The sequence below is a fragment of the Caretta caretta genome, chromosome 17 (assembly GCF_965140235.1).
Source record: "Caretta caretta isolate rCarCar2 chromosome 17, rCarCar1.hap1, whole genome shotgun sequence".
Lineage (NCBI taxonomy): Eukaryota > Metazoa > Chordata > Testudines > Cheloniidae > Caretta > Caretta caretta.
The window spans coordinates 9546889-9568839 of record NC_134222.1 but is presented as its reverse complement, the minus strand read 5'-3'; the positions used below and the strand labels follow the sequence as shown (position 1 = coordinate 9568839).

The following is a 21951-nucleotide window of genomic DNA, read 5'->3' as shown; positions in this document are numbered from 1 at the left end:
CAACATGTAATCAACCAAGCTTCTGAGATTATATGGGTGAATTAAAAAGCAAGGGATAGGTTCTGAATTTTCTTTTTTGTCTCTATTAAATCTATAAAAGTTGACTTTTTTAAAGATTAAATATTATTTAAGAGGTTTCAGAAATAACGAATGTTAGCAGATTTTTAAAATTGTAACGTTTAGAGTGACCTACTCTCTGATTTTTTTTAACAAATTAGTGATATATTACAAGCAGACTGGAATAACATTTTTATCTGAATTTTTGTGTAGACCTTGCTGTTTAATCCAAGTAAACCTTTCTCAAGAGGCAATCAGAATGCAGATGTAGACCTTATGATAGACTGCTTAGTTTCCTGCTTTCGCATAAACCCTCAGAAGAACCCATACCTTAAGGTGAGGCCATGATTTTATGGGCAAGTAGTGTCTTCTGATGCTATTTATGACTTGTCAGATATCAAGGGTGTGTTAGTGGCAGCCAGAAATTCATAAATAATTTCAAACTTATTAATATTTGTCAGAAATTCTTTGTGTTGAGTATTTTGTATCAATCTGTCTGCTGTTCTGATGCTGCTTGTATTGAAATTTTTTAAATTTTCTAAAAGGGCTTTGGTGCTTTGTTCAATCTGATCTTGAGAGATGTTAAAGAATAACAGTTTTCCTAAATGGCTTTTATATTAACCTTTTCCTTCTAGATCTGCTTGGCACAGAATTCTCCATCAACGTTTCATTATGTGCTGGTTAACTCACTCCAGCGAATAATCACAAATGTAAGTTTTAAAAGTATTTAGCCTAGAGGTGGTTGATTTTATTTAGGAATTGAAATATTCATTTGAATAGACTATTGGCAGTAGACTAAATCTTGCGCACTGTGTTCATTCTACTGGTTCTTGCACAATCATCAAGATTTGCCCATTTATGGACAATGGATTTAGGTCTCTTCGACCTTGGGCTCACTGAGTTACAGGTCTGCATCTCAGTACAAATTTAATGTGCTGAAATGTGAGGATGAAAAAGCATGTTTGTTGTATTGTTTTTAATATAAAGTGCTATTTTCCTGTTGCATAACAAGCTTCCTCATTATCCACTTATCAGGTTTCAAAATAGGCCGAGATTCTAATCACCATAGTTGCATGGCAGCAGTTCCTTCGCTGCTTCAACCCCTCTTGCTCTTTCCAGTGTATTGACATTGATCATTTAAGGGAGGAGGACCGCAGACTCATTATTTATATTATGGGAGGCAGTATTGCCTAGTGGATGGAGCAATGCACTGGGACTCGACAGATCTGGGTTCCATTCCCAGCTCAGCTACTGGGTGACCTGGGGCAAGTCACTTCACTTCTCTGTGCTTCAGTTTTCTCATCCATAAAATGGTAATAGTGATGTGTACCTCCTTTGTAAAATGCTACGTACGTGCTAGGTGGTATTGGTGGTATTATGCCAGTCATGGAAACGGGGTCCTAGTCATGGAAAAGGGCCCCATTAGGCCAAGCGCTGTACACTCATACAAAGAAGGTGGTCCCTGCCCAAAAGAGTTTATAATCCAAGTATAAAATGAGAGACAACAGGTAGATGCAATGAACAGATGGGCGAGGCTTACCCCTATTATCTCCATTTGGTGTGGGGTAAAAAGACAGGACACGCATTTATTTTAAAAAAGTAAAAATTCCTAGAACAGAGATTTAAACCCACAATCCAGAGAGATTTAAAAATATTTAAACCACATTGCACTGTGTAACTTGGAGCGTCACAGGTTTTTGCTAAAGCAGTAGCCTGCCCCAAATCCCGTGGGCTCTCCCTAGGGCTGCTCTTGCAGTAGTTTTGCACTAGCTATGGGAAGAGCTTTGAACAGAAAGCTCCTGTAACTAGTGGCTTTCACTGAAACGTGAAACTTGATTTTCGTGTTAAAACATTTATAAAATTAACTTTTGGCCTTTAAATGGTTCTTTTCTATAATAATTTCTCCTTAATTTTTGTTGTCTAATAGAATGTGCAGTTCATACTTGGACTTTGCACTGCGCTCAGGCTGAGTTTGAGGCTTTTTTGGTCTTTAATGCTAAAGCACAACTCTCCGTGCCCACTTGTCTTCGATAAAAGTGACTGCGTGTTTCCTAATATTGCGAGTATGGAAGTAGTTTTCGATGAAGCACAAAACCATTAGGGAAAAGGGTCTTAATTTAACCCCTTCTGGCAAAAGAAAACAGAAAACTTGGAGTAGAAAAAAAACTGATTCCAAGCTAATGAAATCTTTGTTGTGAAAACTATTTGCCCTTTGAATAGTATTGCATAGCCCATTTTGAATATTCATGTCTTAAACTGGACTTTAAGTAGCAACTTTTTTAATTTGGCTTGCTTTTGTAATCTGCTACTAACTTCTCCAATGTCAGTCTAACTGACACTGATCTTGAAGTACTTACTGACTGAAAAACCAATTATGACAGCAAGTAGTCTGTTTTGGGTTTTTGTTTTAAATAGATTGTGATTTGTATGACGTGCTACTTTTTAAGTACCAGTGTATTTTCTTCCTAGTCTGAAGTGGACTGGTGGCCCAAGATTGATGCTGTGTACTGTCACGCCGTGGAACTCCGCAGCATGTTCAGTGAAACACTTCAGAAAGCTGTGCAGGGTTGTGGGGCCCATCCAGCAATTCGTATGACACCGGTAAGCCTTGGGGCTGTGATTTAACAATTACTGTCCATTGCATTTTCTGTCTCCATTCCATTCCTGCTGTTTTATTCATCAATGTTAGTCTGGAAGATAGAGTAAAAATGTAGCAATCCCTAAAGCAACAGAGAGCCTTACATGCTCTGTAAACCTTGCAGTATTCTGTGTATTCACAAAGTATTCCTACTAAGTTAATTAGTGATCTTGTTTCTTAGCTTTTATGCTGCTCTCAGACCGACAAGATAGAAATAATCTACTTTCTGTAATACAGTCTGAATGTTCTTTTAAGGTGTCTTGCTATATCCAGGCCTATTTAGTGAAGGCAATACTTGGCCTTTTTTTTTTTTTTTCATAATCAGAATAATTCTACCCTCTGCTGCATACAGCAGAATAAATTTCAGTATCTGCTGCATTTCTACATTGATGATGAGCAGGAGTTTTTGATTTGAAATGCTTTTTGTTTGTTTTACTTACTCTGTCTTAAGCATGTTGGCTGTTTGGTCTTAGTGACAGCACAGAAATTGTAAAGATTTGCAAGCATTATGAAATGAAAACTGCTTTGACCATCTTTATAAAAATCTTCAATAAATCATGGATTAGTCTGTAGTATGCTATCCAAATGTCTTTTGAAGTAGTTCTGCTCATTTTGAACTTTCAGTTTAGGACTTTCTATATTGTGCGAAGTTAACTTGTTTGTTTTTTGCAAAGATATAGTTTTCAGTGTCCCAGATATTTACTGTAGCAGAAGGCCTAAAGCTATACATGCAGCTGAAATATTCCTAATAATTCAGTATTTTGTTTAAAAGAAAATGATTGGGCAAAATTAGTTGAACGTTATAGAATTGTTTAACTCAGTTTTTATATCTGTACATTCATCTGTTGAGAATATAGCAAGGGTATTGTACTTGGCAACTCTGAGATTGATTGATTGGTGGTGCTTTGTCTTTTGCTTCTTATTTTCTGTTCTTATTGGCTGCTGTCGCTCACATGATCAGATGCCAACCAGTCACTGTTTTGCATGGCAGTGGGCCTCTGTTGCTGTAAGTATGACCCATTGTAACTACCGCAGAAAAGCCTTCAATTTCTTTGACTTTTCTGTGTATAGTTACCGTTGAAGTCACATCACTTCATTTCAGATGGAATATGTAGCATGTCTTCAATTATAGGTTGTATGAAGTAAATAAATCATTTCACAGATCAGATAAACCATACAGCTTCCTTTCTGCCATGCTTTTCTTTTCAGAGTTCCCTTAATTGTGACAAAGTGATCATATACAGTAGCAGTTTTCTCTGGCAGTACAGTTGTCACTTTTTGTCAAATGCTTTGAGTATGAGATTTTATTGTGCATCTTTAAGAGTGAAATTGAATTTTTTTTAGCAAAATAGTTTGGGATTATAAAGTCTCAAATTTGTAATTACACAAAGCCATACTTGAAAAGAATTCAAGAATAGGCTTGTAATCTTTGAGACTACTTTTTTGTTCCAGGGTATAAATCTGTAGATCAAAAAGTTAAAATAAAAAGCTTGCAACTTCAGTGTTACCGCTTGAAAGGTATCTTCCCAGGGATGAATTTATTTAAGTTTTTAAAGAATACTGTGTTCACTGCTATTGTTGAGTCCCTCATGCATATAAAACTCAATAAAATAAATAGTAAAACTTGAAATACTATAATTTTAAATATTCCTATTTTCACACACTTAAAAAGTAAGCAAAATTAGATGCTAATTACAGATTATACAGTTTGGACAAAAAAATACCATCATGGTAGCACCTAGGAACCCTGGCATTTCATTGTGCAAGGCTCTATACAAGCATAGAACAAAAAGGTCTCTGTCCCAAACAATTTATAGTTTAGTCAAAATATTGTTTATAATGAGATTGAAAAAACACAGCCAATATGCAATGGGAGCCATTCACATGCTTAAAGTTACGCATATTTGTAAGTTTTGCAAGATGAGGGCATACATTTGTAAATTAGACTAACTTTTAAGCTCTCATGATTAGCAACATCCAGATATTTGTCAGATGTGGAGGGCAATTCCCCCTTTGATCAAGGACACTGAACAAGGATTAACATATTTCTTAGTTGTACTGAAGAAACTCCTTTGCAGATATCAAATAGCTCCTGAGAGCTTCCTCTGTCCAGTAGTGTAACTTTACATAGTTAACTGTAATTCTCTGTGTGTCCATTTGTGTGAAGGTGCATAGGCCATATCTCGGGACAGATAGTCACACTTACTTATAAAGGTGGTAGACTCTCTCACCTAGTTCAGATTTTTTTTCATATCTGAATTGCGTAACGGTTTCCCTGGTGAGCTAGGATGAACAGAGGCATTAGAATCTCCTCCCATGCAAATGAGGAAGTTGAATATTGTATGAGTAGTATTTCACCATTCCTCTTCAAATGAAGCTAACTTTCTCTGACTTTAGCCTATGTTAAAGTACTATACGGGCATTTCTATACTACAGTGATAAGTCAACCTATGATCACGTTACTCTCCTTCTGTCTCCTCCTCACCAGAGCGCTTCCACCAACTGAAGGGGGCGGTGTGGGGGACTGGGAGCTAAGGCTCTCAGCTGTGCACAGTTCCCAGCCGGGAGCCCAGCTGCTCCTAGGGCTTCTCACCTCCAGTGGGGAGATATGTACCCGGAGCCCAGTCAGCGGCCATGCTCCTGGCAGGGAAGTGAGAGCACGGGCAGCAGCTGGGCTCCCAGCGGAGAGCCTCAGTGCAGCCGGGCTCTCAGCAGGGAGTGTAGAGCCAAAACCCAGGGGGCGGAGCAGAGATCTGTGAGCCCGGGTGGCAGCCCGAGTTGGGAGCCTGACTGGCAGCCCAGCTTGGAGCAGAGACTTGGCAGCAGCCCGGTTGGGGAGCCTGGAGCCAGGCTTCTTTGTCAATTTAATGGCTCCAGCTCCAGGAGAGCCGTGAAATTGACAAGACACTCAACAGCTGATGTAGGGAATACACTGTCTACACAGACACTGTGTTGCCCTAACTACTTCGACATAAGCCTCTCATGGAGGTAGAGTTGTTATGTCAGTGTAGTAGGGCACTTGCATCATTGGGACAAGGCTGTAGTGTGTACACTGACATAATTAGGTCAACGTAAGCTGCCATATGTTGACCTAACTGTGTAGTGTAGACCGGGCCTCTGTGTTTTACTAATGATTCAGCACCATCTGAAAACTGAAAGACACGGTTTTCAGAGATCCATTGCATTAAAATAGAGTAACACAGCTGCTACTGCTTAAAATGTGAGAAGAGTGAGTTCTTGCCTTACAGTAAAAAGAACAGGAGGACTTGTGGCACCTTAGAGACTAACCAATTTATTTAGTCTCACGAAAGTCTCACGAAAGCTTATGCTCAAATAAATTGGTTAGTGTCTAAGGTGCCTCCTTTTCTTTTTGCGAATACAGACTAACACGGCTGTTGCTCTGAAACCTGCCTTAAAGTATTGTCATTTACATTAATATCGAAAAACAGCATGTTAACATTACTGTGATTTAAACTAATTCTGTTTTAAAAATCTAAACGTATTAAAAAAACCCCCAAGATGTTGAAGTTAAATTAAAACCATCGATTGCTGTGCCAGCAGAAGTATTTTGACTTTTGTTGTTGTTTGAGGGATTAAAAAAAATTACAATATTTTATTAGTAGGTATATCTGATTTTCTTAGTATTGGAATAATTATTTTCATAGGTTTTTCCCCAATTTCAGAAAACCTTTTGTGGGCAACTTATGGACAAGATGAAATTCTTTTTCGCTTACATATAGTTTTAATTAAAATGATAGCTTATTTTTAAACAAACTATATTTTTAATATGTAAAAGGTTAAAGTGAATACATAAAAGGGTAAAGAACAAAAGTTATATTTATACTTTACTGAATTGCATATACAATTGTTAGCCATATGATACCTGTTCCTTTTCATGCATTATTGATTATAAAAATAATAAGCTTTTAAAAATGTTAAATTATCAACCCCGCTATATGTAGTACTTCATTGACAAATGTTGTAATATTTTTTCCTTAGAGTCTTACATTTAAAGAGAAAATGACAAGCCTTAAATTTAAAGAAAAACCTACAGACTTGGAAACCAGAAGTTATAAGTTTTTGCTGTTATCCATGGTAAAACTGTTACATGCTGATCCAAAGCTCTTGCTGTATGTAAGTAAATGTTACTGTTGAATTAGTGAAATCTTGATGTTAAAAGAAATATTGAAAAAGCATTTTAGCTTTTTGTTAAATATGAAGTCATCATATAAATAACCCTAGGAAATAAAGTCACTAAAGTATAAATACCAAAAACAAAGTAATAAAATTGGTAAAAAAATAAAAATTCAAACTCAGAATGTTTAGCTCTAGGATGATACTTTTTTCTCTTCTCGTCATCCAATCAAGACAATTTATGAAGGCAGCTTTTCTAATGTCCATTATATAAACACCAGGCCCATCCCACTGTATTGCTTCTGCTTATCAGTAATGTGATGAACCTGGGCAGTGCGTTAGGACAGATCCCAGACAGTCATCCTAGTTGCTGATCATTGTGTCAAGAATGAGACGACAAGATAGCGAGACTGCAGGGCATGACGTTCTTTGGTTCTAGAGAGCGCCAGATTAAAGTGACAAAGAGTATAAAACCTGTAAACCTGAATAGAGGGGAAATGGATTGGGGAAGAAAATACGATCAGGAAAAAGAATTAGGGTAAAAATCTCGAGCAGAAAAACAAAAGAGAATACTAAAGAGAAATTAATGAACTCAACTTGTAAAAATATGATAGAAGAGATGTTATGAATAACACTGTGGAAAGACTGAGGGAAAGTCACCAAAGAATCATAAGGGAGACATGAAAAAGAGGACAGTAAACTTACTAAGATATGCTTATTTTGTAAATGGATGTCATAATGGGTATTCTGTAAGGTTCCTTTCAAATAATTTTTCTGGGATTCTGCAAATCATAATATGGAGATCAACTCTAACCCAAGCATCAGAAATTAGTTCCAATTATGTTAAATGTACATCTTGAAAATAACATTGGATGTACAATATTGCCAAATAATCATAATCATTTTATTACAATCTGAATCTTATAATGAGGGTTGTGAAATTTTATTTTGTCTGTTTTGTTTACTCTTCAGTTTGAATTTTTTTTTTTAGATTGCCCCAAAGTATGACATTCAAGGACTATCTCAAAAAACAAACAAAAAAACCAACTCACCAATCCCTCTTTACTTGTATGAGGATCTGTGAAAGTAGTCACCTGAAGTCTGCCTGCGGTTAATTTAGTTCTGTGAATGCTGTTGGCCAGGGTATTGAAGGGGTCTGCATTTTCAGAGCAGATAAAACATGGCCCATTTCTGAACAACGTTGCTTTTTAAACCATTTTACTCTCTTTACTGTTTAGAATCCAAGGAAGCAAGGGCCTGAGACACAGAGTAGTACTGCTGAATTAATTACTGGACTTGTACAACTTGTTCCACAGTCCAACATGCCAGAAATAGCCCAAGAAGCCATGGAGGTAAGGGAAGTGTTCTTCCCCACGCAGGGTGATTAGCTTGCGAATTGTGCCGAGCATATCAGGCTTTTTGTGTAAAAGCTTTTAAGTATTGATCAGTTTGTTTCCAAAGTTGAGTGTTAGAGCTTGTCTACATGGCAAGTTACCACTCTGCAAGCTAGGGTGTGAATTTGCAGCGCACCAGCTTGCAGCATGGCCGTGTGGACATTGGTACAGCACTCGGGGACTTTGACTGCACTGTAGCAATGTCCTCAGTAACTTGGTGTGTAGATGAGCCTTTAGTGTTTGGTCTGTATTCATGCATTTTTCTAAAAGTAGGTTCAATTGAAAGTTTGCAATACAATAAAGCAAAGGCCTATTTAAGGAAAGATTTCAAAGGTATGATAGGGAATTGTCTTCTGTGGTCCTCCCATGTCACTGAGAGATTTGTTCCTCACTGAAGCTGGCCTTAACCAAGATCTATTTCAGAAGGGGTTTTATGGATCTTCCACTACATTGTAGAGAGAGTACTGTTAAAATCCCTCCACTGACAGCCTGCCTGTCCGCCCCAGTTCTTTCTGAGTGGCTGAGATAAGCATTCATTTTACCTCTGGAACCATGGCCAATGATGGTTACTTTCTGAATCAGCAAGTGTGGAGGGGGCATATAAGCAGGCAAGTACTTCTAATCCTAAGGCTGTTAAAATCCTTTCCCTGCTTGTTCTGTAATTAAAGTGCACCACACTTGAGGTAAATGAGCTTCAGTAGTCCAGCAGGCAAAACACCAAGATTGATTTCTAAGCCGTCCGTGCCATATTGCTAATGTAAGGCTGCTGAGTAAGTTGCCATTCAGTTTGGTACGTTCATGCGTTTTCTTGGTGGTAGAAATGTATAACAGATTTAAAATATATTGAAACTAGAGACGTCAATTTCTTTTGGTGTGTGAGAAGGAAAGATTCTATGTCCCAGTTAAATTACAAGTTATTAAATTGTCCTGGATTACTGTGATTTGAGGCTCTCACATGCTCTCAGGAGCACTGTGTCTAAGACTTCCATCTTCCACGCTTCTAGGGGGAAAACTTTCAAATATTGAAGGAAAGGATATCCAAAACATTCTTCAGGGTGTTGCTTTTACTGCTTCACTCAATCTTTGTAGCTAAATTCTGCGGCTTGCATTGCGGCATTTCCATCAATGATAATCACTCCAAATGTTATAGTATCCGTATGTTGTTTTGGCCCAGAATACAGTGGTGTCTTTTTAAATAAAAGTACTGTGATTGGCTTGAAAGTGTTTTGGACAATTTAAATATGACAAACTCTCCCAAACGCATCCTCTAATGTATAGTATTGTATTAGACGAAGGATTTGATTTTCCGTTAGTTATGTTACTTAGTTTAGGCATGCTGGGCCAGACTTTGAACTGGAGTAAGCCGAGGTAGCTCTGTTTTGAATGGAGTACCAGCAATTTACACTAGCTGAGAATCTGGTGTGTTTTATGTCCTCAATCTTTAACCCACTTACCATCTTTTTTTCTTCTAGCTTAGTTATTTCAAAGTGGTTCCTGTTACGAACTATTCTGAAAATCATTAAAAGTTGCTACACAAGTGTATGGGGATCTGCCCTAGCTGATGGAAATGTCACTTTCAATGGTATTATTTTGCCACCACAGCTCTTACAATCTCTGCTTTCATGGAATTTGTTAGATTGATAAAGTTAGGAATTCGAGGTAGAGCTGCTTATTCTATCGTTGATTTTTTATTTATTTATTTTTTATTTATTTATTTTTTTTTATAAACACCAAAGTATTAAATTTCTTTGGACATTTTAGCGGGGGTCTTCAAACAGTAGGTGATCTTACATGAAGCATCTCATTTGTCACATTACCCAAGGATAGTTACGGATGACGTGGTAGCTTTTAATTTAAATTTCCCTTGCTCTTGAGAGCTTGCCATAACTATATTTTGGTGAATAACTTGTAATCAGCAGTTTTACTTTTTCTGCTTGCTAATTGTCCGTGACTTTGTGATTTTTCTCACATTTATTTGCCAAATATTTTCCCGAAGAAATTATTGGTGTTGAGCTCATTTGTGAGTATTTGCTATATGAGCTGTCACTTTTGATTGGGCACATAGGTCACATAGTCCATTTCTGTTCTTTCAAGTTTCTGGTGTGACTATGCATATTTAAAATTCATAATTACTTTTCTGCAAACATTTTTCAATAGTTGTTTAAACCTTGCTGTTTCCTTAAACCAATAAACTTGTCCAAGAGAATAATTGAAGAAAATAAACCCCAAAGAGGTGCAAACATAATTTTTAAAAATGAAAATGAATATTTTTGAAATATGCTTGCTAATACTCTCCCAGTTCTGGTCAGAACGTACTGTTATTTTAATTAACTTTTTGCAAGTTGAAAACAAAGAAATTGCACCTCTTTTCTTACAACAGAGAATTCTTCAACTATAGATGCTCTATTGTTGCTATTCTAGTTTTATACCAGCAGGATTGCTGTTTCATTACATTTTTCCAGATGGGTCATTGAAGTAAACACTAAAGTAAAAAATTCCCTTTTTAAAAGACTTGACATGTCTTTGGTTCATTTTGGAGATTCACATGCAAGTAATACAAGATAATGTATCAAGTTTGGGTTGTAAATATTTAATAAAAGCTAAAAGATGATTATGGAAGCTTGCTTAATAATGAACTTCTGCTTTTCCATAAAAAAAGATTGCATATTTTTGTTTTCCATTAGATTTACTATTTTAAATGTAAATATAATTAATACTTGGATTCATATATATTTAATCTACTTTGCTGCATATGCTGAAGTACTTTGCAAATTATTTTCTCTTAAGTGAAAAGCTACTCTGTTTTGAATTCAGGCCTTGCTAGTTCTTCATCAGTTAGACAGCATTGATTTATGGAATCCAGATGCACCCATAGAAACATTTTGGGAAATTAGGTAGGTAAATTAGCTTTTATGAATCAGATAAATAGCCCTGTCTGAGATGTCTTTTCTTTTGAAGTAGCTGTGGTTTATGCTTGTCTGAAAAAAGCCAAGTAGTTTCAATATGTCTCTAAAACCAAAACTATTCATGTATACACTATCTTGTTTAGTTTCACAGAAATCCTTTTCCATTTTACTAGTTAACTTTTACAGAAATTGCATGTCACAGATATCTTGCTAGCTTTGTCAGAGGTTTTTAATCCAGTATTCAGTTGTAACTGTGGCTGTTAATTAAAAATATGTTTATAATTTGTATCTTATCTGATTGAAATGCTTACTATTTGCTTTTTAAAAAAATTGTATTTATGCACTAAGGCAGGATAAATCCAGCAAACGCACCCCTATGGAATTACTTAATATTATTTCTGAAACTAAAGCTCACTTTATGTGGAAGTTCATTTCACTGGTGTGAGTCAGCTGCCTTGTCCTAAAGGGTTTTTTAATAAAGAATTCTATTGACTAAGATAATCTTGCATTTTATTTTATAACTTATAATATAGCAATTGACTCGATAGATGAGACTATTAGGGAAAAGGTATTTCAGCACTCACAAGAAGGCAAAAATGGACATTAAATGTGACCCTGCATGAACCTGAAATTGTGAATCATGAAAATAAACTTAAAATATTTCATGCTTTGTCATAGGATGTGTATCAGTACACAATTTTTTTTTTTGGTAGGAGAAAGGAATTTAGTATACGTTTCCAGAACACATTGCTCTCCGCATCAATAAATTAGTCTTCATTGGTGCATTATATGGCTTCAGGGATTGGTAATGTGGATAGGCTTTCACCTTTACATTTTTGGCTTGAGTCCTGCCTAGGCTAGCAGTAATTGAAACTATATTATATAGCTATGATGAGTTTGTTGTCTGTTCAGGCTGGGGGCAAAAAAACCATAAAAACTGACACTAATCGGGACTCTTTGGCAGTTTTAACAGAGTACTGAATAGATTTGAACGAACACTCCTAGATGTGTGTTCCTTACTAACAGAGTTGAGACACATCAGGGCAATGTAGGTAAACATGTACTGCCACTCTCTGAGCTGGATCAGTTCTGTGATAAATGAATCACAGTTCTGAATCAACAGCCCTGAAGACTGGACATCTGAGAAGTACCAAAATCGTTTAATTTCCTCTAGGGAATAAAAAATGGCCTGTTGGGAGGTGGAAGGGGACAGCTTTGTTATATAAAATATACTCTTTATATTTTAAATGGACTATTATGCCATATAGGATATTCCTACTGATTCCTTGATGCCATGTAATGATATATGGATATATGCACACAAACAAAATGGGGAATGACTGCCTAGGAAGGAGTACTGCGGAAAGGGATCTGGGGGTCATAGTGGATCACAAGCTAAATATGAGTCAACAGTGTAACGCTGTTGCAAAAAAACCAAACGCAATTCTGGGATGTATTAGCAGGAGTATTGTAAGCAAGACACGAGAAGTAATTCTTCTGTTCTACTCCACGCTGATTAGGCCTCAACTGCAGTATTGTGTCCAGTTCTGGGTGCCACGTTTCAGGAAAGATGTGGACAAATTGGAGAAAGTCCAGGGAATAGAAACAAAAATGATGAAAGGTCTAGAAAACCTGACCTAAGAGGGAAGATTGAAAAAATTGGGGTTGTTTAGTCTGGAGAAGAGAAGACTGAAAAGGGACATAAGTTTTCAAGTACATAAAAGGTTGTTACAAGGAGGAGGGAGAAAAATTGTTGTTCTTAACCTCTGAGGATAGGACAAGAAGCAATGGGCTTAAATTGTAGCAAGGATGGTTTAGGTTGGACATTAAGAAAAACTTCCTAACTGTCAGAGTGGTTAAGCACTGGACTAAATTGCCTAGGCAGGTTGTGGAATCTCCATCATTGGGGATTTTTAAGAGCAGGTTGTACAAACACCTTTCAGGGATGGTCTAGATAATACTTATTACTGCCAGGGGACTTGACTAGATGACCTCTCGAGGTCCCTTTCAGTTCTATGATGCTATGTCTTTATCAAGAAATTGTATTTGGATTATTAGATAATATAGCTAAGACTGAATTTCATTTTGCTGCAGTTCACAAATGCTTTTCTATATCTGCAAGAAACTAACTGGTCATCAGATGCTCAGCAGCACAGAAATCCTCAAGTGGTTGCGTGAGATTCTGATCTGTAGGAACAAATTTCTTCTGAAGAATAAAGTAAGTAAATGTTAATGTTAATCTGTTAAATCAGGTTTTTCTTTTTTACTTTATTACCTCTGTATATTGGGTAATTTCTTTGTGATTGAAAGAAATTTTACTAGCTCCACCTTTAGTTGTGTTAATGCACTTTATCTTTCTTTACAGAGCAGAATGTGATATATCTATATCTATCTATATATCTATATATCATGGTCTCAAATGGTCTACATTTGGTTAGGTCTTTTTAAATACATAGCTAACACTGTGTAGAATTTTTCTTTTTTCTGTTTCTGCATAGGAAATGCATGTCTTCCAAAAGGTTTGAAAAATGTACTTTGCGGAACTAAAGACTTGTTGATCACTGTTGCTTTATATATGAAAATTGTAAGAAATTTCTGTCAGTGCAAGAAAGATGATGATGAGGATAATGTGTATATCTTCAGACACAATAAGATACCCTTTCTTCTGACATGGTAGAATGACTTCCAAAATTCTGTGCTACTTCTCTTTCTGATCGTCTGACTGTGTCAAAGTACAAGCCCAGACTCTCTCTAGCTATTGCAAGATCACCTCTGAGAAAATCAGTAGCTAGATGGAAAACCAAACCTGTTACATATTCAGCAGTAAAGAAGGCCTAATCAGGGTAGAGAAGAGGGAGTAGTGTTCTCAAACTTCAGTTCCAGATAACTTAAAATACCAGTGATTAAAGGACATTCTGTCCTATTTCTGGACTTCTTCACATATACAGTGTTTCTTAAATAAGAGAGGATTCCATTTTAGAGCGAGGATTAGTGTGTGTGACTTGTTTGCCACTTGTATCCCTATTATTAGCTTTGTTACTACATGAACTTTTTTCTCAGTCTTTCTTATGCTGACTACCAAATAGGCCTGTTCCTTGGGTATCTCCTATTCAATATTTATAAAATGTGGGGAAAAAATTAAAGTTCCCCCACAACTTCCATTTTAGTGTATCTGGTACCCAGGATTCCAAAAGCACTATTGCTCACTGTATTTTTAGTATCTCAAGCGGGATTCCTGGTTTCTCTGAAGTCCAGTTTCTTTACTTTTCTGGAGGCTTAGCTTGCAACTGTTTGTGCATATCTCACTCCTGCAACCGGGCTATCCATCTTGTTTTACACATTAAGAAACTCAAGAGTCTCCTACAGTTGTGCTTGTAGATGCAGAGGGACTTGATTTTGGCCAGCTCTTCTTGTGAGTTTGATCTTTGTGCAGCTTTTTTGGTTATCCTCACCTCTACTTAATATGTCATTGTACTCTAGACTCTCGATTCATCCTCCTTTCACCATTTTCCACGAGAACAAGATGATACTTCACCCCTTTGCCTGAGGTTCTTACTAAAAGCTGTTTTGAACTTTCAACTTCTGTTGTTACTTTTCCTCCATGGCTCACCTGGGGAGTTTGATCTCCATGATTTGGATGTGAAGGGGACTTGAATACCTTGATAAAACAAGGACTTTTCTGCAAGTCGCCAAGTCTATAACTTTTACAGCGTATTTTAAGGGTTGATCTATTTCAGTGCCCAGTCTTCGCAAGTACAGTGACTTGTGTTTTCAGTCCTGCTGTTCACAAGTCCAGGTAGCCTGATGCACATTTGATTATGGCATAGATATGTGTCTTTTACATAATATGCCCATCCCTGAAATTTGTAGAATCACTTTTATCTGGAGCTTGATATTTATTATTATAAGCTTTCCAAACACAACTGAAGAGACAGGATTTGTCCCACAGAGCTTACAGTCTCTGACAGAAAGCAATACACAAGCATAAAGAAAATGTCAAGAGTTCTTATGGTCTTATTTTTTTTAAAACATGTTCCCAAAATCATTTCCCTTATTCCCTTGACTAGGTGCACCAGTGAATTTGGTCCATAATGCTTCCCCATTGTGCCCATTTCCCTATAAAAATAAGTTTGGGCATAAGCTGAAGAAAGGAAAGTCAGGTGGTAACATTCCAAGTATGTGGACTTTTCTCACAAAAATTACACTAACCCAAACAACACTCTGACATCTTGGATGCAACTGATCCAAGGTAGTAAGTTTTTTTTTTTTTCCATTTTCTGATACGTACATTTAAAAAAAACCACCTCACAACAAAACATCAAGTGAATTCTCAAGACAATTGGTCCTTAAGTCCTTATCCCTAGAGCTCAGGTATTCAGAGTATAAATTAATTCAGATCTTTAAACTGTATGCAGTATACTATCAGAGATTTTCCAAGGCTTTTAAGTCAGAATCAGCTATTCTTCAAGTTAAGAATCATCTTAATGTTTATTGTTTCATTTCTTGGAAGAGAAGTTAAGGTAAAACTTGTACTAGTTATGGTTCTGAGAAATGGGTCTTTTAACAAAGTTGTCTCAAATTGTTTTCTCCTAAACATTTAGACTGTGATAGCTAAAATCAACCAGGTCAGGCTGTATTATTGGCTGCTACCAAAATGGCAGTACCATCTGCGACGGGCTGAAGCCTCAAAAAGTGTCAATGGCTTCAGAAAGATGAGGGCATGGGGAGATAATGGGACCCTTGATGCAAGAAATGCCATCAAATGGCGGAAGAGGTGAACCATGATTTAACCCATGGCAGCCATAAACTGGAGGGAAGGCAACAGAAAACCACCCTCTATTTTCTCCAACAAGAGCTATCATGGCAGAACAGAGGCATCCTACTTGGCCATGGCTTTCCTTCCAAAAGTGTTGAAAACCGTGGCATCTTGAAATGTACGAAGGTTGACTGGTGAAAAGCTCAATATTTTGCTATCGTGATTTACTGATGTAAAACCTGGAAAACGAATGCTGCAGACAAAATGAAATTTGAAGCCTTTGAGATGTGGTGCTGGTGAAGATCCTTACTTGTCTCCTGGTCAGAAAAGAAGATGAATGCTTATGATAGAAATATTGTTGGAGAAAAATGAACTCTGCTCTTAGAAATCAACAGGTGCAAATCTATATACTTTGGTCACATCAGGCTTAGAGCTGGAAATAACTTCAAAAGTTATCTTGAAAGGAATGATGGTGGGTCATTGCAGTAGAGGATGACCAGCAAGGGGAAGGATAGATAGTTTGTGCAGATTACTGGGAGACCAGCTGCTGAGTGTACAAAGTTCGTGATGAATTGAGAAATGTTCTGAAAATTCTACTGTCACCAGTATTCAGACATGAATAATGGACTTCATTTACTAGTTAAAATCAGTTAGGAAAAAATAACGTTTGTTTTTTAGAGCAACTTTAACTCTGCTCCATTTCACAACCAGTAATTTCTGTTCCTGTTTTATCCAGTTAAACCTGAAATATACACAATAAAATATACAATACAACAGAAATAACATTTATTAGAGCTTTAATTTCTTCACTTTCTTGACTTGCAATTTCAGTAAACAGCTTCCACTTCCTTATTCAGCAAATGTGGGTTAACTGTCTCTTGGGATTGAGAGAATTTTTTCTCTGGTTCCCTCCAATGTAAAAAAGTCCTCACAGAGTATAATTGTACTGATTCCACTGATGATTTTCACATCCCATAGTCCCTATTTTTAAGAATTGAACTCTAATTTTCTCTTTTTAGGAAATGCCTTCAAAGAGCTTCAAGAGATGTGTTCTTGTACAAACATGCCCATTTCAGATGGGCATGAACTATTCTTGTGCTCTTACGGCCCTCTGCAGTCTTCCATTTTTGCCCCACTGTTTCTCCTCACGTGAAGTTTAGGGAAGTATCTTCTTCCCTGTTCACATGGGCTATTGTGTGAAATTTTGCTACCTAAAGCATCAGCCTTTAAGCTTGGCATAAGGATTGTTCTTGTAAGTCAAACATGTCTGCTTTTGTCATTCTATGCAAGATCTACAGGCATTCTAAATAATGAAGATGCCCAGAGGGAAGGAAGTATGTGGAGAAAATACGTAGTGTCTTCCTGAGCTGGGGAAGGTGCCTTTGCTGGATTTCTATCAAGATATATCTTACATAGTGCTAAAAAGCATTTCTAAGCTATCCTTAATGTGACACCATTTGATCTTACAAAGTTCCATTGTCAGTTTCTCATCTGCATTTACAAATCAGCGTTTGTTCCTCTGTTTCTAATATGTACAACATAGTTCTCTTAATACTTTCGTCTGTATTGCTTTTACAAGCAGTTTAATAAACTCTCTGCCACTTTGAGCAGACAAAATAAATAGCAGTATTAGAAAACGTGTGGGCATTGACCCGTACTCCAGGCCAAATTTCAGCTTGAGTACCTTCTGCATTTGACTTGGGTGTGGTATTCACTTCCTGTCTGCTGTGTAGTATGGCTGTGTGCGTTATTACAGGTGCTGCATTCCACCCCAGAGGTAGCTGCATTTCAGAGGTGAGTGACAAAATTACGATGAGTAATTTTTGTAAACTCTTTGGGAGCCTTCAGGGTGAAAGATGGAAGAGGTGCTGTTTTCCTTTCGTGAGTGTAGCTGCTGTAACCCATCCTTTCTCCCTTATAAAAGTAGGGTGATTGACTATTTTTCTTACCTCTCTTTATAGCAATCAGATAGGAGTTCCTGTCATTTTCTCTTCCTTTATGGGGTAGGATGCGATGTCTCTGGCGGTGGAGCTAGTCAACTTTCTCTTGACCATGAAGAGATGCGCTGTGCTCCAGGAGCTACCCTCAGGAAAGGGAAAGGCAACTCTTCCATGGTAATTAACATTTTGTATTCTTAATACTTTAAAATAAACTCCATTGCCACCCTCAAAATCAGTTATATTTGTACTACTATATTGAGATTCTTTTCAAGTATTTTAAACATTGTTATGTGGGTGGGGCGAAGGGTATAGGAGAATTTAAACGTAAATGTCTCATGAGCTAGGTGTTGATGTTTGCTCAAGGTCACTATGCTAAGATGGCTAGAGTAAATGCAACATTTTTAAGAGTTTGAAACTAAAATTTTGGTGTCATCTTCATAGAGCCTAAACCATAATCTGTTTACACATTTGTCTGCGTTTATTAAATCTCAGACTCCAGATTTCTAAATCTCCATGCTGTCTGAACATATGCTAAATAAAAAAGCACAAGGCAAGGAAAATCTTCATCCTTGTTTGAATAAAGGGGCTCCTTTTATACGCTAATGTTTTCAGCTCTTCACCTACAACATGAATTAGTTATGGAAAAAGTTGAGCAGAATGTTGTAACTGAATCTGTCATGAGCCAAGATTTCTTACTTGCCTTTTTTAAATGACCTTTGTTTGGTAGTCTGTAACAATGTACATAACTCTTAAAACATTTTAATCTATGAAGCAGTTTATAAGCATAAATTGGTTTTTCATTCTGCTGAGAGGTAGATAAGTAGTATCCCCATTTTTATTTATGGGGGTAACTTAAGGTAGAAATAGTGACTTCTTCAAGAACACAATGGGTCAGAGATGGGATTAAATACTTGGCTCCCAGTCCTGTGCTGAGGCCACTAGAGTCCACCTAAAGTCTACTGCTGAATGAAGAAAATATAAACATTCTAGTCACACGGCAGATATCAAACTAATGAAATTTTCTGTTTAAGTAAATGTCGATAGTTTTATGCGGGTTTAGTTTTTTTTGCATTATTTTGGTGAAAAACACATTAGTGGAGAAACAAGTTGTTACACACACCTGCATTTGATAATACTTCCATCCTCCCACACTTAAGATATCTTGTCCATTTATAATACCTAGCTCTCATATAAACCTTTTTTCTTCAGTAGATCTCAATGTGCTTTATGTAGGAGGTATGTATCATTCCCATTTTACAGCAGTGAAACTGAGGCACAGAGGATTAAAGCACATGCCCAGGGTCACCAAGCAGACCAGTGGCAGAGCCAGGAATAGAACACAGGTCCTTTGAATCCAGTCCTGTATCCACTGGGCCACACTCTTTGATGGGACAGTCTCATCCTGGGTGCCGTACAAATACACAGTAAAACAGAGCCCTGATCTCAGATGGGGCTGTTGGGTGCTGCTGGAAAACAAATAATTTGCAGGAGGAGGAATGGGATAAAGATCTATTTTGAGAAAATTGCCTGTTAAGTAATATTACCAGATATGCAAATGTATTTCCCCCCAAGGAAAGTACAGCAGGATGCAGTGGAACTCCAATATGTCGCCAAGCCCAAACAAAATTAGAGGTTGCCCTGTACATGTTTCTGTGGAGCCCTGACATTGAGGCAGTTCTTGTTGCGATGTCCTGTTTCCGTCATCTCTGTGAGGAAGCAGATATTAGGTGTGGAGTAGATGAAGTCTCGGTACATAATTTTTTGCCAAACTACAACACCTTCATGGAGTTTGCGTCTGTCAGCAATATGATGTCTACAGGTAAGAAGGGAGAGACTAAACAAACTTTTTGTCTACCTGAGTATTATTTATGTTCTTTAAAGTATATTTCAAAATGTTAAAGCTAGTCCTGGTATAAGTGAAATGCTGTAATACTTATCTCTAGTCTGTCTCAATCATGTGATTTCATGGCAGTTTCCATGAATGAAGTTACATGTAGAAAGACTAAAAATTTTCTTTGATACAAAATATTTGAAGATTGCTTCCTCCCTGCAATGCTTATGTAATAGTAAGATCAAGTATTGTAGGGGGACACTGACTGAATTTTTGAACACCTAGACCTGATAGTTTAAGTGAAGGAGAGAGTTTCCCCGAAAACATTTTTTTTTATAATACTGGCGTGCTTGTGATTAAGTCTTACAAGTCTTCTGGTTTTTTTTAAGAATATTCATTTTTATTTATGCAAGCTTTCGTTTCTAATAAAGATTTATTTTAAAATAAAAATGGCTGTTAGATTAATTTTATTGTACCGGATACTCCTTGCTTAGGGAGAGCAGCTCTTCAGAAAAGAGTGATGGCATTATTAAGGCGCATTGAACATCCAACTGCAGGCAACACTGAAGTAAGTTCTCTTTATGAAAATGCTTATTGGTAGCTGAAAATATGTTGTGTGGAAAGCAATCAGTAGTGTTGTTGTAGGAAGTAATCTGAGGTAAATATCTGAAATTCTTGATGTGATGTATTTTAGGCATGGGAAGATACACATACAAAGTGGGAACAAGCTACAAAACTAATCCTCAACTATCCAAAGACCAAAATGGAAGATGGCCAGGTATTCTGAAGCTTCCTATCTATTCAGTTATCAGAAGTGCTGACAGAAATCTTGTATTTTCTAGTCATTTAAGTTTACCATATTAATTTATATCTAACTTTAATTTTTTAAACTTTTAATTTAACACTCTTTTTTCAATCAGTCCCTCATATGGGTGACTTGAGTTACTTCTGAATTCATTCCATAGCTAATGAGTTGTTCCTGTGCGCCCTGCAGTGATACACTGAGTTGGGCATTACCTCTGGCGTATACTAGTGGGTTCACCCTGTCTGCCCACTTCACTGAGTACACAGTATAGTTGGAAACAGAGTAATCATGATCAGAATCAGTGTTTCTCAAGCTTACGTGAAGTCAAAAATTTTCACGTCTCCCTTACATTTACTATGAAAATAAGAGTTAAAAATGTATCATTGGTACCAATCATAAGCCAGTATAGTCTGTTCTTTTTAAGTGATTGACAGAGAATGTGACTTAAGGATACATTTCAGTTTATACTCTCCTACCTACTTGCCTCTGATGTAACGATTTGCAAAATCTCCTGAGAATTGAATAGTTTTTTATTGACATTGTTTTAAATTTATAAATTATTGGATTTCTTTACTGAATGACACTTAAAGTCTGTTTTCTTTAGCTGATAATTGCTTGTAATTCTAGAGAGATCTCATTTTGAACAACTCTTTTCCAGGTTACTGATAGCCTTCACAAGACAATTGTCAGGCGACGAATGTCTCATGTTAGTGGGGGAGGCTCCATAGACTTGTCTGACACAGATTCTCTGCAGGAATGGATCAACATGACAGGGTTCTTGTGTGCTCTTGGAGGAGTGTGTCTCCAGCATCGCAGCAATGCAGGATTAGCAACTTACAGTCCACCCATGGGTCCAATCAGTGAGCGTAAAGGCTCCATGATATCTATGGTCTCCACCGAGGGAAATGCAGAGACTCCTGTTAGCAAATTCATAGATAGATTACTATCTCTAATGGTCTGTAACCATGAGAAAGTGGGACTTCAGATACGGACTAATATTAAAGATCTGGTGGGTCTGGAACTGAGTCCAGCACTTTATCCAATGCTGTTTAACAAAATGAAGAATACCATCAGCAAATTTTTTGACTCTCAAGGACAGGTAAAATGTTTGGATATGTTTTCATATTTTTATCAGATTGAAAATATCAGCTATCTTACCCTTCACATAGATATTTAAAATTGATACCTACCTCTTTATGTTTGTGTTTTTACACAAAGAGCCAGAGAACTATTTATTACATGATGGAAGGCATCATGATGATGATTGTGTGAATAGACCATACAATTCTTAATTTGCATTTGAGATTCCAGACTATATTAGTCTAGCATGCTTAAATTTATTAACTTTTAACTATCTTCCTACTTAATAGGATTTATATTCTGGGAAAATGCTGTCTTTATTAGATAAACTTTTTGAGACTTAGCTCTGTTAAGTGTTGGAATTCTTCTGAGTAGGTTAATCAGAACAATACTTGTCCATTAGATTGCTG

At 36.9% G+C, this 21951-nt stretch overlaps 1 protein-coding gene across 5 annotated transcripts in view; it reads left to right on the top strand.

Annotated features, from left to right (window-relative positions):
* The window catches only part of NF1 (neurofibromin 1), a 170139-nt gene that overhangs the window by 31836 nt on the left and 116352 nt on the right, over positions 1–21951 (top strand). For all 5 annotated transcript variants that reach the window (XR_012665362.1, XM_048824502.2, XM_048824501.2 and 2 more), the window contains exons 10-21: positions 271–393; positions 693–767; positions 2527–2658; positions 6695–6829; positions 8068–8181; positions 11038–11117; positions 13224–13347; positions 17847–17999; positions 19398–19644; positions 20151–20224; positions 20351–20434; positions 21120–21560. Coding sequence is in view for 4 of the 5 variants with exons in the window: in XM_048824502.2 (XP_048680459.2) it covers positions 271–393; positions 693–767; positions 2527–2658; positions 6695–6829; positions 8068–8181; positions 11038–11117; positions 13224–13347; positions 17847–17999; positions 19398–19644; positions 20151–20224; positions 20351–20434; positions 21120–21560 (1782 nt within the window). In the remaining variant the exon portion in view is untranslated. The remainder of the gene's footprint in view (positions 1–270; positions 394–692; positions 768–2526; positions 2659–6694; positions 6830–8067; positions 8182–11037; positions 11118–13223; positions 13348–17846; positions 18000–19397; positions 19645–20150; positions 20225–20350; positions 20435–21119; positions 21561–21951) is intronic.